The sequence below is a fragment of the Sapajus apella genome, unplaced genomic scaffold (genome assembly GCF_009761245.1).
Source record: "Sapajus apella isolate SASKATOON/1434 unplaced genomic scaffold, GSC_monkey_1.0 scaffold1, whole genome shotgun sequence".
NCBI classification, from domain to species: domain Eukaryota; kingdom Metazoa; phylum Chordata; class Mammalia; order Primates; family Cebidae; genus Sapajus; species Sapajus apella.
This window is the reverse complement of record NW_022436941.1, coordinates 4823969-4839141: the sequence shown is the minus strand read 5'-3', so window position 1 is coordinate 4839141 and position 15173 is coordinate 4823969. Positions and strand designations below refer to the sequence as shown.

The following is a 15173-nucleotide window of genomic DNA, read 5'->3' as shown; positions in this document are numbered from 1 at the left end:
AACTAAAGAATTTCTGCACAGCAAAGGAAACTGTCGATGGAGCAATCATACAACCTACTCAATGGGAGAAGATATTTGCAAACTATGCGTCCAACAAAGGCTTCAGATCCAGAATCTAATAAACTTAAACAAATTAACAAGCACAAAACCAATAACTCTGTTAGAAAATAGGTAAAAAGAAAATGAACAGATACTTCTCAAAAGAAGACATACAAGTGGCCAACAAGCATATTGAAAATGCTCACCCACCTCAGCCACCCAATGTGACGGGATTACAAGCATGAGCCACCCAGACTGGGTACAGTCAGAAGTTCGAGCCCAGCCTGACCAATATAGCTAAACAAATACAGCCTGGGCATAGTGGCACATGCCTGTAAGTCCAGCTACTTGGGAGTGTGAGGCAGGGGAATCACTTGAATCAGGGAAGTAGAGGTTGCAGTAAGCCAAAAGCATGCTATTTTACTAGATCCTGGGCAACAAGAATGAAACTCCATCTAAGACAGACAAACAAAACACAAAATTTAGCATCAGTAATTATCATAGAAATGAAAATCAAAACCACAATAAGTTACTATCCCACACCAGCAAAAATGGCTACTATTAAAAAATCAAAAAACAACACATGCTGGGTGAGGATGCTGAGAAAATGTTATATTTTGCTGGTAGGAGTATAAGTTAGATCAGCCATTGTGGAAAGCAGTCTGGAAGTTTCTCAAAGAACATAAAACAGAGCTACTATTTCAACCCACCAATCCCATCCCTAGGCATATACCCAAAGGAATATCAATGATTCTACTACCAAGACACATGCAGTCATATGTTCATTTCTGTACTATTCATGATGGCAAAGACATGGAATCCCAGGTGACCACCAGTGGCACATCAGGTAAAGTAAACGATTGATTTATTTTGTATGGTTGTCTAGTATTCCATGTATGTGCATGTGGAATATTCCACAGCAATTCAAAAGAAATAAATGTTGTCATTTTTAGCAACGTAAATGCAGGTGGAGGTCATTATCCTAAGCAAATCAACGCAGAAGAGAAAGCCAAATACTGCATTTTTTTCACTCATAAGCACACATGAATATTCAGCACACATGAACATAAGCACAGGAATAACAGACACTGAACCAATAGTGGGTGCAGGGAAGGACAAAATGGGCTAAAAAAAAAAACCTACCTTTCGGGTACTAGGCTTACTAGTTTGGGTGATGAGATCCACACTCCAAACCATAGCATTTCCCAATATTTCCATGTAACAACCCTGCATATGAATTCCCCGTATCTAAGGTAAAAATTTAATATAAAAGATACAGAACTATTTGCCTGGTGACTTTTATAAAATTTTATAGTCTTAGGCACATTCTAATTTTCAAGCAGTTTCCATTTCAATTAAAATCAATGCTATTTACAAAAGGCAAATTATAATAAATATATGTTTTAGATAACAACTTATTCCACCACCTCATATCTCAATATTATATCAAGCTTAATTTACCTCTTCGGGGTCAATAAAATAAATTGATGCTAATTTCTATGCATACTAAATTCCATAGGTTCCAGTGGCATCCTTTTACACACTGCTAACCAAATAAATTCATAGAAATTTGATCTTATAAAAAATTTAGTGCATCTGTAATTTCAGATTAAATATTTTAACTTACCAATTTCTTTTATATTATTATGCCCTCCCAACCTTTGTTTACCTGATTTTCAGCGTCAAATAACTCAACTTACCTCTACCTGAAGGCAATTCTTGTATAGTGAGAGTGACATATATCTGAAAAATTAATTGTGGAACAGAAGAAACAAAAGCCTGAACAACTGTCATGCATTTGAATGCATTGTCCTGCCTTAAAATATACTGGCTTGAGTAAACAATCTTCCTATGCAGTATCTTGTTTCTCTCTGGTTTGCTACCTCGACTCTCTTCTGCCTCCAGTGTAAGATATTTCAATAATTTGTGGTAGTGTATAGTGGTCTGCAAACACCTGTTAATATGAAGTAACATCCAAGATTAACATTTTCTGGCAACAAATGTGTAGAAATATTTGAAAGATTATCAGTAGATGAACGCTTAATTTTGAAATAAACCATTAAATTACACACATTAACTTAATCACACTGAATAAAACATAACTTTCTAACAGTTTCTAATCTTATCATTTATTTTAGTTCTTCCCCTTATTTTCAATTTGAAATAATATGCAACTTCAGCCTGATAAAAGGATCCAAACAACAGATTAAAAAGTAAAACGTAAAGATTCTTTCATTCATACACGTCAATTCACTTTTTCAAAATCACTTTGATTAAAAAATATCCCAGTCTTTTACTAATGTATTTATATTCTGACCCATACAAAATTTTTGCATATGTTTGTAAACCACTCTGCATTTTGTGCATTTACAGAATAAATATATATAAATAAATATATTCAGAGTATAAATATATACAGAGTCTCACTCTGTTGCCCTGGCTAGAATGCAGTGGCATAATTTTGGCTCACTGATCTCTTTTCCTCCTGAGATCAAGGAATTCTCTGCCTCAGCCTCTTGAGTAGCTGAGTTATCATTAAAGGCACCTGACATCATTCCCAGCTAACTTTTGTATGTGTAGTAGAGATGGGGTTGCACCATCTTGGCCAGGCTGGTCTCAAACTCCTGACCTCATGATCCATATACCTTGGCCTCCCGAAGTGCTGGTATTACAGGCACATACCACTATTTCCAGCTAATTTTGTATTTTACCTTTTTAATAAAGGGTAACACTTATCCCCAGTGACTCCAAATTCTATAAAATGTATATAATTGTGTGTACATGTTAGTATCTTTGAACTATAAATACAGACCTGGCTCAAATTAGATCTTACAAAATTTATAGTATTAACACAAATCAGTGAAGTAACAAACAAAAGTGATGTGGAAATAAATTGCATAGCTATATTTTGATATTCCAAGTGACAGCTACAAATTCAAGGATGTCTAGAAAATCTACCATTAAAAAGTTTAATCCCTTCAGTTGACAAAGTTTATGAGACTATTTTCAAGGCTTTCTCTCTTCTTATGCTACTCTTCTTTCTTAATTTAGGGTTACATGTTTATCGCCCATAACTATTTAAAATACCCATTAGGCTGAATGAGAAAAATTTAAAAAAAGACTGGTATACAGTATGTGCATAAAAAGAACAGAAGAAATGACTGACTTATTTCCATTTGCATTTTATAAAATTACTATTATCCTACAATCAATGACAATCACACAGTAACACTTTCAAAACTGTGAAAACAAAATAAAACTAAATAAGGAAGCATTTCCATTAGAGAAACATTAATTATGACATCCTTAATCTTGTTAGCCAACTATTTATATTCAATTTACTCATTGGAAACCCTGAATGAGAAATATTTGTGTCACTTACCTTGCTATAGGTCCTAAAAGAAGAATGTGCCAAAAAAGTGACACAACCTTCTCTCTCTTCAAGTCTTTGTTGAAAAAAAACAGGGTAATTTGATCAAAAACTGCCCCCGTAATAATAAGGCTGATGGTAAATGACATCCAGTATATGTCGTTACCTTTCTTATAAATAACAAACATATACAAAGCGGAGGCCATCTCACCACAGTAGAGAAGAGTTGACAAGATAATGCTAAAAGGAAAGCTTGGTTGGGTTCTGCGGTCAAGGAAAATTTCTATTTCCAAAGATGAAACTCCTCCTGTACTTTCTTCATCAGTCTCTTCTAAAGGTGTCTCCATTCTCAGGGCTCTGCTAATTCAAACTCTTCTTGTCAGTGAATCCAGCAGAATTCAGTATACAATCCAAAAAGAAGAGGACGAGATCTTATATAATTCACTGTTCCTAGGAAATGTTAACACATAAATATGGATCATTAATCACAATAGAAAAATCTATGTCTGATTTAGGGAATATTCAACCAAAATCTCTAACTTAAGGTATTATATCTTCAGAAAACATCGTTTTAAAGAAATAGACAATCGGCCGGGCGCGGTGGCTCACGCCTGTAATCCCAGCACTTTGGGAGGCCGAGGCGGGTGGATCACGAGGTCAAGAGATCGAGACCATCATGGTCAAAATGGTGAAACCCCGTCTCTACCAAAAATACAAAAAATTAGCTGGGCATGGTGGCGCGTGCCTGTAATCCCAGCTACTCAGGAGGCTAAGGCAGGAGAATTGCCTGAACCCTGGAGGCGAAGGTTGTGGTGAGCCGAGATTGCGCCATTGCACTCCAGCCTGGGTAACAAGAGCGAAACTCCGACTCAAAAAAAAAAAAAAATAAAAAAAAAAGGAAAGAAATAGACAATCAAACTTCTCTGAGGCATTAACGACCTCTTAACACTAAGAAGATAGTCCTATCTCCAAGTGGTATTAAAATAATGTTCATTTTCCGTAAGTTTTCTTTTTGTGCCTTTTAGTCAATGTCTGCAGCTGACATTCACTAAAACAACGCAGCACAAAAGCCAAGTCTGCCCATGATGACACTACAAAAGCTATCCAGGAGATATTCCAGATCAGGAAAGGAATACATAATAGTGAGCCCTTTAACTTCCACTTGTTTTTAATGCTGGTCATCTTGCATTTAAATTATGGTTTTTTTTTTTACTTAACTCTGAAGTTACTAATCAAGTTTGAACTTAAAATAGATACAAAATTCAGACTTTGCATGGTAATAGTAAATTGAAACTCTCTTTTGTGGAGGAAAGAAGCTAATTTTAAGTTGTCTCTAGACAAACTGCCAGAAAAATTACTACTGTGAAGATCAATTGTTTATTATGTGTGGAAACAATATAAAACAAAATGAATAATAAGGAAAATAAAAGGCAACAGTACTTTGAAATCAAGTAAATGTTAGAACAGAATTTTTAGACAGAATTATTTTTTCTAACTAAAAATGCTGTTAATATAATGAAAATGCATAAAATGAGTAATAACTAATGCAAATTTCAAGAGAGAAAAGATAAGATAATATTTCCATATAAGATGTTGGTGGAGGCAGCGGCGGGCCACCCAGGGATAAGCCCCGCAGGAGGAGGGAGCGGCAGAGGCCGGAGCGGGGTGAGGAGGGGCCGGGGCCAGGAGGGAGGAGCGCTGGTAGGAAGAGGCCGGGCCGCGAGAGCCCCCGCCCCGGGAGGAAGGAGAGGTGGCCAAGCGTTTCCTGGCGCATTCCCTGCCCGCTCTACTGACTCACTCGGCCAAGGAAACGTCCGGGCCCGCCGGGACCCCGCCGTGGACCCAGGTGAGGAACCGCGTGCGCCCGCGTCCGCCCTGCAGCCTCCGTGGGGTCCGGGTAGCCCTTGGAACCTGGGCCAGCCAGGGCGGCGGGGCAGGGACTGAGCGCCCGGCCCCCCCGCCCGGCGGTGCAACCTCCGGGATCGCTCTGGCCCCAGCGTCCCCAGCTCCCGCCCGGGGCTCCAGGTCCCCGCACCCCTAAACCGCGCCCCGGTAAAGGTACCCACTGACCAGAAAATGCACACTCCAGCCCCTGCCAAGGGACAGCGCCAGGCAGTACCCGCCACAGCGGGAGGTTGAACTGTCGTGAGAATAACTGCCAGTTCGCCAGTTGCCCGGCAGGAGAGCTCGAACTATGGCGAAAAAACCGGCAGATCAGAAAGCGACTGTCGCGGGAGCCCCGAATTCTCGCGCGAACAGCCGCCAGACGCGCTGCAGGAGCGCGGAGCACAGTCCGCAGGGGCAGCCTTGAAGCCGGCTGGACCCGCAGCAGGAGCGCGACTTGCCGGAGCTTGTCTGGAGTGTCGCCGGCCTCCAGAATGAGACAGACCCCAACTTCCAGCTCGCCTTAAACTTCGCCTGGTCCAACTTAAGGGGCGGGGGATCGCGGGGCGGCGCTGTGCAGGGCTGCGCGTGGGGTCGCGGCGCGGGCGGGTGGGTTGCAGCGCGGGGCGGGGGTATCGCGGGGCGGGGCGGCGGGTCGCGGCTTGGGGCTGGGGGATCTCGGGGCGGGGGGGTCGCAGCGTAGGGCTGGGGGATCGCGGGGCAGGGCGGAGGGTCGCGGGGCGTCAGGGCGCGGGATCCCTGGAACAGGACGCGCTGTGGCGGGGCGCAGGTCTGAGGCAGAGGAGGCCTCGGGGAGCCTTCGCAGGCCGCCGCCCGCTCAGCGCTGACCAGGCTCTCGGGGAAAGCGTGGAACAGGGTTCTTGCGGGCCAGGGCGCGCGCCTGCAACCCCAGGGCTCTGGGAGGCCCAGGCATTACTCAAGGCCAGCCCGGGCCACTTAGCAACTCCATCTCTATATAATTTTTTCTTTTTAAGTGAAGAGATTGTATTCTCACTGATTCCTGCTCCCTGGTCAGCCACTACAATTTCCCTCTCACTCTGCTTTTCTTTTCCCAAAACGCATGTCAGGACACTGATTTAACCTGTCAATACTGTCTCCTCTCCTTCCACTCCAGCTAGAATGCTGCATCCCTGCACAGCAGGTAGCACGGTAAGTCACCTAATACAATTCCTAATGCGGTTTCTCTTGTAACTAATTTATTGTTTGGTTGGTTGGGTTTTGCTTTGTTTCGTTTTTGAGAAGGAGTCTCGCTCTGGCACCCAGGCTGGAATGCAGTGGCGTGATGACGGCTCTCTGCAACCTCTTCCTCCCAGGTTCAAGCGATTCTCCTGCCTCAGCCTCCCCAAGGCGCGTGCCACCACGCTTGGTTAATTGGTGTGTGTGTGTGTGTGTGTATTTTCTTTTAGTAGACACGAGATTTCACCGTGTTAGCCAGGATGGTCTCAATCTCCTGACCTCGTGATCTGCCCCCCTTGGCCTCCCAAAGTGATGGGATTACAAGGGTGAGCACCACGCCCGGCCTCTTGTAACTAATTTTTAAAGACTTACAGAGTTTAGATATTTAGGTGGAGTGAGATCCCCTATTTTTCTTTATGGGAGATGTAAATTAAACAATACATTATTTCGTTATTCATAATGAAGTTGTTAGTAAAAGAATGTTAATTTTCTACCTGTTTAATTTCAGTAAAAATCTTGAATAATGATTAGGTTTTCAAAACCTGTGATCTTAGTTACCTTAATGATCATAGCCCGTAAAGTGTCTAGTTAGTTGGTTTATAATAGGAATACAGGGCTTTCAGATTCTTTTAAAACGTGCCAACTTTTCGAAGTAATAAACTGAATTCTTAACTGTAACTTACAAAAATATACAATGTGTGAAATAGGTTATACAATACAGAAACATAAATGCTGAATCCCAAGTTATTTTTCTATTAATATTTCTAAATGACAGTAGGCAGATGTTCGTCATTTTAGAGCTGGGAGAGACATTAGAGGTTACTATTTACTGTCATAAAATGGAGCACTGTGTTACCTATACCTGAATTATAGGTAAAGTGGTGTTCTATTCAGCCATTTACTGGAATAGAATCAGATGTGGTTTTCAGTAGTGAAATTTTCTTTTAAGTACAGATTGCTGGCTGTGATAATAAAAAAGGCAAAACGTTTTTTGCATAGGCTATGCTATATACATATACATTAGTCGCATAGGCTATGCTCTAATGTTATGATGCTTTAAACCTTCAGAAAAATGAATAGTTCATGTTTACATTTTTTAAGATTGTGGCCATTTAGAATTCTAGGCCCTAGACATTCAAAAATGAGTAAGTTATAGCCTCTGTCTTTAAGAAAGAGACAAAAGTTAATCACAGTATAATATATGATAGGGATTTTTATAATTCAGATATTTGTTAATTTGGGTGATGAAAAAATTGTGTTAATCTCTAACTGAAAAGTAGCATCTCCTTCCATTATGAAGGAAGGCCGAAAACCATAGGAGAAAGAGAACACTCACCTTTGAGAATGAGTTAATTAAAATGATAAATGTTCTAGAATATCAATTTAATAAATGTTTCAATATTTTTAAATTTTTATCTGATTGTATTTTGAGTCTTGTTAGTCTTTTTTCCTTTAGTTTTGAGATTTTTTTCAAAGATAGATATAATAAAGCTGATGAAGTTTTTCTGTCACATTTTAGAAAAGACAGATGATTTTGATTCGGGAAAATACTTGGTGGAAGGTGAAGAAATGGACATTGGTCCAGACATGGACATACCAGTAAGTGACAGTAGCTTTGCTATTAAAAATTTAAATACACACCAGGTGATAGAGATGATTTTAATGTGTCTTTCCACCCTAGGTCAACTAAGCTGAAACAGTAACACTCTTAACTAATCTAGAGTCATTTATCATGGAAGTCTGGTTAGGATTTTGCACCAAATCACTAGTATTAAGAAGTTACAAGGGGGTGGGCATGGTGGCTCACACCTGTAATCTCAGCACTTTAAGAGGCTGAGGAGGGAGGATTGCTTGAGCTTAGGAATTTGAGACCAGCCTGGGTAATATAGCGAGGTCTTATGTCTATTTTTTAAAAATAGATTTTAAAGAAAGACGTTTGGGCACACTGGCTCACACCTGTAATCCCAGCACTTTGGGAGACCAAGGCAGGTAGATCACTTGAGGCCAGAAGTTTGAGAGAAGCCTGGGCAATATAGTGAAACCCCATCTAGTAAATATACAAAAAATTACCTGGGCATGGTAGCACACGCCTGTAGTCACATCTACTCGGGAGGCTCAGTCACGTGAATATCTTGAAGGTCGAGGTTGCAGTGAGCTGAGATCATGCCGTTGCACTTTGTCACCTGGGTGGCAAAGTGAGAGACTGTCTCCAAAAAAGAAAAAAGATGTTAAAAGGGTTGAGTATAAGTATCTCTTAAGGACCTGTGATCTTGGGACTTTTTGCCACGTAAAATAATTCCATTCCTTATTGTTTCAATGTTATAGAAAAAAAAGAAAAAGTAATAATTATATTTCCATTCCTAGAATAGTCACTTCCAAGAGATTTAGAAAAAAAAAATTCATTTGGTTTTTGTTTTTGTGTTCCATGTTCCTTCAAAATTTTTGCTTTTCTTCAAAATCTTCTTAGTCTTTTAATATAAATAGCTTTAAGTGTTAGACTCTGTAAGGCTAAAGTGTATTTCTTTTTTAAATCAGAATTGGTCTGAAGAAAATGACGAGGAAAATGATCAACAGCCATTAAGCAGAGAGGACTCTGGAATTCAGGTAGACAGGACACCGTTAGAAGAACAAGATCAAAACAGAAAACTAGGTCCTTGTATCAGTTGGAAAGGTACTGTGTGTTGTGAGGTGCTGGCATTTTCTAATAGACAAATTCCCCGGAAGAAAAGGCAAGCTTGAGATCAGTTCGATGTGGTCAAGGTGTCGGCTAAGCAGTATCATCTTTATAAAACCAATTTTTAAGACTATTAGTAATCTTTCCTATATGATGCTTCAGTAGTAGTACTATAGAATTAATGTTGAATTAATGCATGTAGAGTGTAATTTTGTAATTTTTTTTCCTACAGTTCTGAGAACTTTCTTAGGCCTAAATGTTTCCTTTTTTTTTTTTTTTTTATTGGAGAAGGACCGATTTTGCTAAGATTGTGACACTACACTCCAGCAATAGAGCGAGACCTTGTCTCCAAAAAAAAATTTAAAAAACTATAAGGGAGGATATGCATAGATTATATGCAAACACTATGCCATTTTTTATCAGGGACTTGAGCACCTATAGATTTTGGTGTCTGCAGCATTCCTGCAATCAATCCCTGGTGGATATTGAAGGACAGCTGTATTTATTCCAGACTTTCTAATCTGTGCTCTTGGTGTCAGCGTGATCTGGAAACAGACTGTTATTTATGTGACTTTATAATATTATGTCTTAATACATAGATGGCAGGTTTCCTCTCAGCTGCTTGGGAGGCTGAAGCAGGAGAATCACTTTGCTCTGTTTTTCTTTCTATTTTCTTTTCTTATTTTTTTGGAGACAGGGTCTCACTCTGTTGCCCAGGCTAGTGGCACAATCTTAGCTCACTGCAATCTTTGCCTCCTGCGCTCAAGCAGTCCTCCCACCTCAGCCTCCTAAGTAGCTGGAACCACAGGCGAGTGCCACCACACCAAGCTATTTTTTGTAGAGCCAGAGTTTCACCATGTTGCCCAGGCGAGTCTCAAACTCCTAGACTCAAGCAACTCACCCACCTCTGCCTCCCAAAGTGCTGGGATTACAGGTGTGAACTACTGTGCCCAGCCCACTTTGCTTTTTTTTTTTTCTCCCCCTTCAGCTTCCCCAAGTAGCCGGGATTACAGATACACACCACCACACTCAGCTAATTTTTGTATTATTAGTAGAGGTGGGGTTTCACCATGTTGGCCAGGCTTTTCTCGAATTTCTGACCTCAACTGATCTACCCGCCTCTGCCTCCCAAAGTGTGGGGATTACAGGTGCCAACCACTGCACCCAGCCCACTTTGTTCTTTTTCAAAATTGGCTTAGCTATTTGCGAACTTTTATTCTTCCATAGACCTTTGAGAAGCAAGATGGTAACTTTGGAAAAAAAAAAAAAAAAAAGGCCCACCTGGCTCCTGCCTATAACCCCACCACCGAGGCAGGTGGATCACTTGAGGTCAGGAGTTTGAGACAAGCCTGACCAACATAGTGAAACCCCGTGTCTACTAAATATATAAAATTAGCTGCACACGGTGGCGCATACCTGTAATCCCAGCTACTTGGGAAGCTGAGGCAGGAGAATTGCTTAAACTAGGCAAGGCAGAGGATGCAGTGAGCCAGGATCATGCCATTATTCTCATCCTGGGCAACAAGCAAAACTGCATCTCAAAAAAAAAAAAAAATCCAGCTGGAATTTTTATTGGAATTGCAGATAATTTATGGATCTAACTTGGGGAGGTTTGATTGCCTTAACATGTTAATATCTACATTTATTGTAACTCTTGTTTTACTAGATTTTGGAAATTTTCTTTTTGAAGATCTCCAGTGTTCTTTGGTTAATTTCTATATCTGTTACAGTTTTTATTTTTGTGAATGATACTTTTGTTTATTCCTGATGTAGAGGAAGTAATACTGGTTTTCTTATGTGCAGCCTTTTTGTTGAATTATGATATGAATCCATACTTTGTTGATTTCATTTGATTTCTTATATAGATGATTAGTGTCATCTGCAAATACTGGTTTTTATGTGCAAATATGATTTTAATGTCATCTGCAAATATGGTTTTATGTCCTCCTGCTAGTACTTATGCCTGTGTCTTCTCTGTGATGTCGTGATCTAATCTCTTTTCTGGCCCAGCAGCCTAGCCCTGTACTCCATAGCGGAAGCAACAGCTCATAGGAGTGGGCTTCCTGAATAACTAGGTCTCATCCTAACGGGGGTTGTACCTGAAACTCCTCCGTTAAGTGTGGTGGCTGTTTGGTATCAGTTCAGGGTATGTAGCCTTTATCAAATTAAGACAGCGACCTTCTATTCCCTTTTTTCTACAAGTCTTTAATCATACATAAATGTTGAATTTATGTTAAATGCTATTATTTATCTGTGAGATAATCTCGTAACTTTTCTCTTTTATCCTAATAATACACTGATAGACTTTCTGATAATGAATTATCCTTGAATTCTTCACCTAAACTTGTTTGATCATGTTATTTTTTAGTACATTATTAGATTGGGTTCAATTTTGGATTCACTTTTCTTTTTTTTTTTTTTGAGACGGAGTTTCGCTCTTGTTACCCAGGCTGGAGTGCAATGGCGCGATCTCAGCTCACCGCAACCTCCGCCTCCTGGGTTCAGGCAATTCTTCTGCCTCAGCCTCCTGAGTAGCTGGGATTACAGGCACGCGCCACCATGCCCAGCTGATTTTTTGTATTTTTAGTAGAGACGGGGTTTCACCATGTTGACCAGGATGGTCTCGATCTCTTGACTTCGTGATCCACCCGCCTCGGCCTCCCAAAGTGCTGGGATTACAGGTGTGAGCCACCGTGCCCGGCCTCTTTTTTTTTTTTTTTAAAGACAGGGTCCTGATCTGTCACCCAGGCTGGAGTGCAGTAGCATGATCACAGCTCACTCCAGCCTCAACCTCCTGGGCTCAAGCTATCCTCCACCTCAGCCTCCTAAGAAGCTGGGACTTAGGTGCATGCCACCACACCCAGCTTAATATTTTTTTTTTTTTTTTTTTTTTTTTGCTTTTTTGTAGAGATGAGGTTTCACTATGTTAGAGACCAGCCCAGGCTGGGATTATAGGTGTGAGCCACTGAGCCCAGCAGGTTAGCTCTTTTTTAATGTAAAAATTTTCATCTTTATTCTTTGATGAGTTACATTTATCGTGTCTTTATCTGGTTTAAGCATCACTGTTATATTAGCCTCATAAAATGTTAGGTGGCTTTCTCTTTTTCTGCTTTTTCAAACGACTCATGTAAGATAGACATTATCTAATCCTTCAAAATTTAGCACCAGTGCTGAGGCTTTGGGAGTGGTTGGGAAAGTCTTTGGTTACCATTTTAATTTCCTTAATGGTTATTGGACTATTAACATATACCATTTATATCTTTTTATATGTGCGACAAATTTTTTTTGACTTTCTAGTCTATTACATTAAATTTAGTATGTGTTTCTTTCTAAATGTGTTGCTGGTCTTGAACTCCTGGACTCAAATGATCATGCCACCCTGGTTTTCCAAACCTCTGGGATTATACACGTGAGCCATAGAACCCAGCCAATATATGTGGTTTGAAATAAATGATAATATATAAGTAAATGTTGTTAGGCAGCTGTTATTTTTGAAAAGCCATTTTCAACTATACATTTGAATGGATCGTAAGTCCAGATACTGTGACCCAGTATTTATTATTGTTGTTGTTGTAACTATTATTACTCAAACTTACTACATTTCTTTCAAGCAGATGAGCCAGATGACCGAAGCTGGCTGGAGCATCACGTGGTCCATCAGTACTGGACAGCCAGGCCCTCCCAGTTTCCTTATAGCTTACATTTGCACTCCAGTTTAGCTGCTATCTGGTAAGAAGCTAAAGTTTTAATTTAATATGATAATAGAAAAAACTTTGATGTTTAAACATTTGACTTTGATTTGTGACTTCAGTTCCTCTCTGAAATTTAAATTGGTTTTGACAATTTCTTTTTAGAACAGAGTCTTACTCTAGTTACCCAGGCTGCAATGCAGTGGTGATATCTCAACTCATTGTAGTCTTCACCTCACCCAACTAATTTTTTATTTTTTATTTATTGATTTTTGGCGGCGGGAAGAGAAAGTCTCACTCTGTCACCCTGGCTGGAGTGCAGTGGTATAATCTTGGCTCACTGCAGCCTCTGCCTCCCTGGTTCCAGCAGTTCTCATGCTTCAGCCTCCCAGGTAGCTGGCATTATAGGCACACATCACCACACCCAGCTAATTTTTATATTTTCAGTAGAGATGGGGTTCACTATGTTGGCCAGGCTGGTCTCAAACTCCTGTCCACAAGTGATCCACCTGCCTTGGCCTCCCTAAGTGCTGGAATTACAAGCGTAAGCCAGCACACCTGGCCAGTGTTGAAAATTCTAGTTGAATAGTTTTTGATTATTTAATTGTTAAAAATCATAAAATTATAGTATTATTTAATTATAATCTGTATTTCAATTTTTTTGTTAATTTCAAGGTAGATGGATTGATACATATTAGGGCATTATTTGATTTCTGTTTTGGTATACTTACTATAAAAATAGACATATTGTTTTCCAGAAAACAGCATCACATAGTTGTAAACATTTGTCTAAATCAGCAATAAACATAACAATTGCAGTTGTCCTGAAAGTGTTTCTCAGGATTTTGAGTGATGTGAAACTATAGGGGGCATTTAAGCCATTTATTATGTGTACTTGCTAATTCATAGCCAGTTAAGGTTAGCACTAAATTGCAAATATTCTTTGAGATTAGTTATTTACTTACTTAGAAACCTTTCTATTGACATTTATCTCTGCTGTCTCATAGGGACCAACACTTGTACAGCAGTGATCCATTGTATGTTCCAGATGACAGGGTTTTGGTTACTGAGACTCAGGTTATTCTGGAATCCCTGTGGTAAGATATATTCACTTAATAGTCTTCATTTATGATGCTTGATTACTGAGAAGCAAAACTTTTATTAAAGGAAACTATTAAAGCATTTTCACATGCAGACTAGAAATAGACCATTAGGTATAAAGTTCAGACCAGATTTGACTGTGGAGATTGAGAGATTTTGACATATTTACTTCATTTTTATTTTAAATAGTTTAGCATATGATTTACTTAGATTAGTCCATCACTTTTTTAACACTTGAGTTCAAAGTAAGGTTTACTATTATTCTTAATAGGCAGAGAGTGTCAGTGAGGGCCTGCGCCTGTATCTGGAAGCCAGAAATCTAATGCAGCACGTGGTGCTGTTACTCCAGGTCCTGGTGCTCTCACTATGAAGTATGATACTGACATGCTGGCATTCTTAGAAATAGGAAGATCTCTTTGGGTCATCCAATATATGGGGGATATGCTTTGACAATATGTCTTGGACTTCTCTCTAAGACAACGTTGAAATATCTTGTGTCATAAGGTAATCAGATGAAAAGATTGATGTCTTCCATTTTCTTATTATCTGACCTTGTTACCCCTTAATTCTGAATATTTAATAAAAATTTCCTGAAGTGGGGCATGGTGGCTCACACTTATAATCCCAGTGCTATGGGAGGCCAAGGCGGGTGGATCATTTGAGATCAGGAGTTCAAGACCAGCCTAGGCAACATGGTGAAACCGCCATCTCTTAAAAAAATACAAAAATTAGCCAGGTGTGATGACATTTACCTGTAACCCCAGCCATTCAGGAGGCCGAGGCTGGAGAATCACTCCAGCCTGGGTGACAATGAGACCCTGTAAAACAAAAAATTTTTTTTCTGGGTATACTGTCATGAATATTTTTTTAGACTTAAAATACACTCATCTTTTTTTATCTAATTTCAGGTTGCTTTCAGGAGCGAAAAAGCTTTTTATATTTCAGCTGATAAATGGGAAAGCAACCGTGAGAAACAATATAGTAACTCATTTAACACGTGTAAGTTATTTGTATTTATTGTTATTTAAGAAGTAATAGGATTTATGTAAACTGTGGCAATATAATTTTAGAACATTTTGCAATATTAGCTATAATTGAAATCATTTGTGCTTCCTTATGCAAAAAAGATTAATTTAAAATTATTTAATATCCAGGCCAGGCACAGTGGCTCACGCCTGTAATCCCAGCACTTTGGGAGGCCAAGGTGGGTAGATCATGA

General features: G+C 39.7%; 2 protein-coding genes and 1 pseudogene across 3 annotated transcripts; 2 read left to right on the top strand and 1 right to left on the bottom strand.

Annotated features, from left to right (window-relative positions):
• Positions 1 to 454: 454 nt before the first annotated feature.
• LOC116528191 (XK-related protein 3-like) lies at positions 455 to 13910 on the bottom strand. Of its 2 annotated transcripts, none has more exons than XM_032245444.1 (3): positions 13819 to 13910; positions 3422 to 3781; positions 455 to 1993 (listed from the first exon to the last, which is right to left on the bottom strand). In XM_032245444.1, exons 2-3 carry the CDS (start codon positions 3754 to 3756, stop codon positions 1705 to 1707), a joined length of 624 nt encoding a protein of 207 aa, XP_032101335.1. In that variant the 5' UTR covers positions 3757 to 3781; positions 13819 to 13910; the 3' UTR covers positions 455 to 1704. The 2 variants fall into 2 exon arrangements, with proteins under 2 accessions (XP_032101335.1, XP_032101285.1); XM_032245394.1 differs by lacking the exon at positions 13819 to 13910 and adding an exon at positions 5480 to 5609 and having other exon boundaries at positions 3422 to 3859.
• On the top strand, positions 4920 to 5816 carry LOC116528387 (collagen alpha-1(I) chain-like). The gene is made up of 2 exons (XM_032245648.1): positions 4920 to 5255; positions 5580 to 5816. Exons 1-2 carry the CDS (start codon positions 5000 to 5002, stop codon positions 5789 to 5791), a joined length of 468 nt encoding a protein of 155 aa, XP_032101539.1. The 5' UTR covers positions 4920 to 4999; the 3' UTR covers positions 5792 to 5816.
• Positions 7985 to 15173, top strand: part of LOC116554047 — a 26029-nt pseudogene continuing 18840 nt past the window's right edge.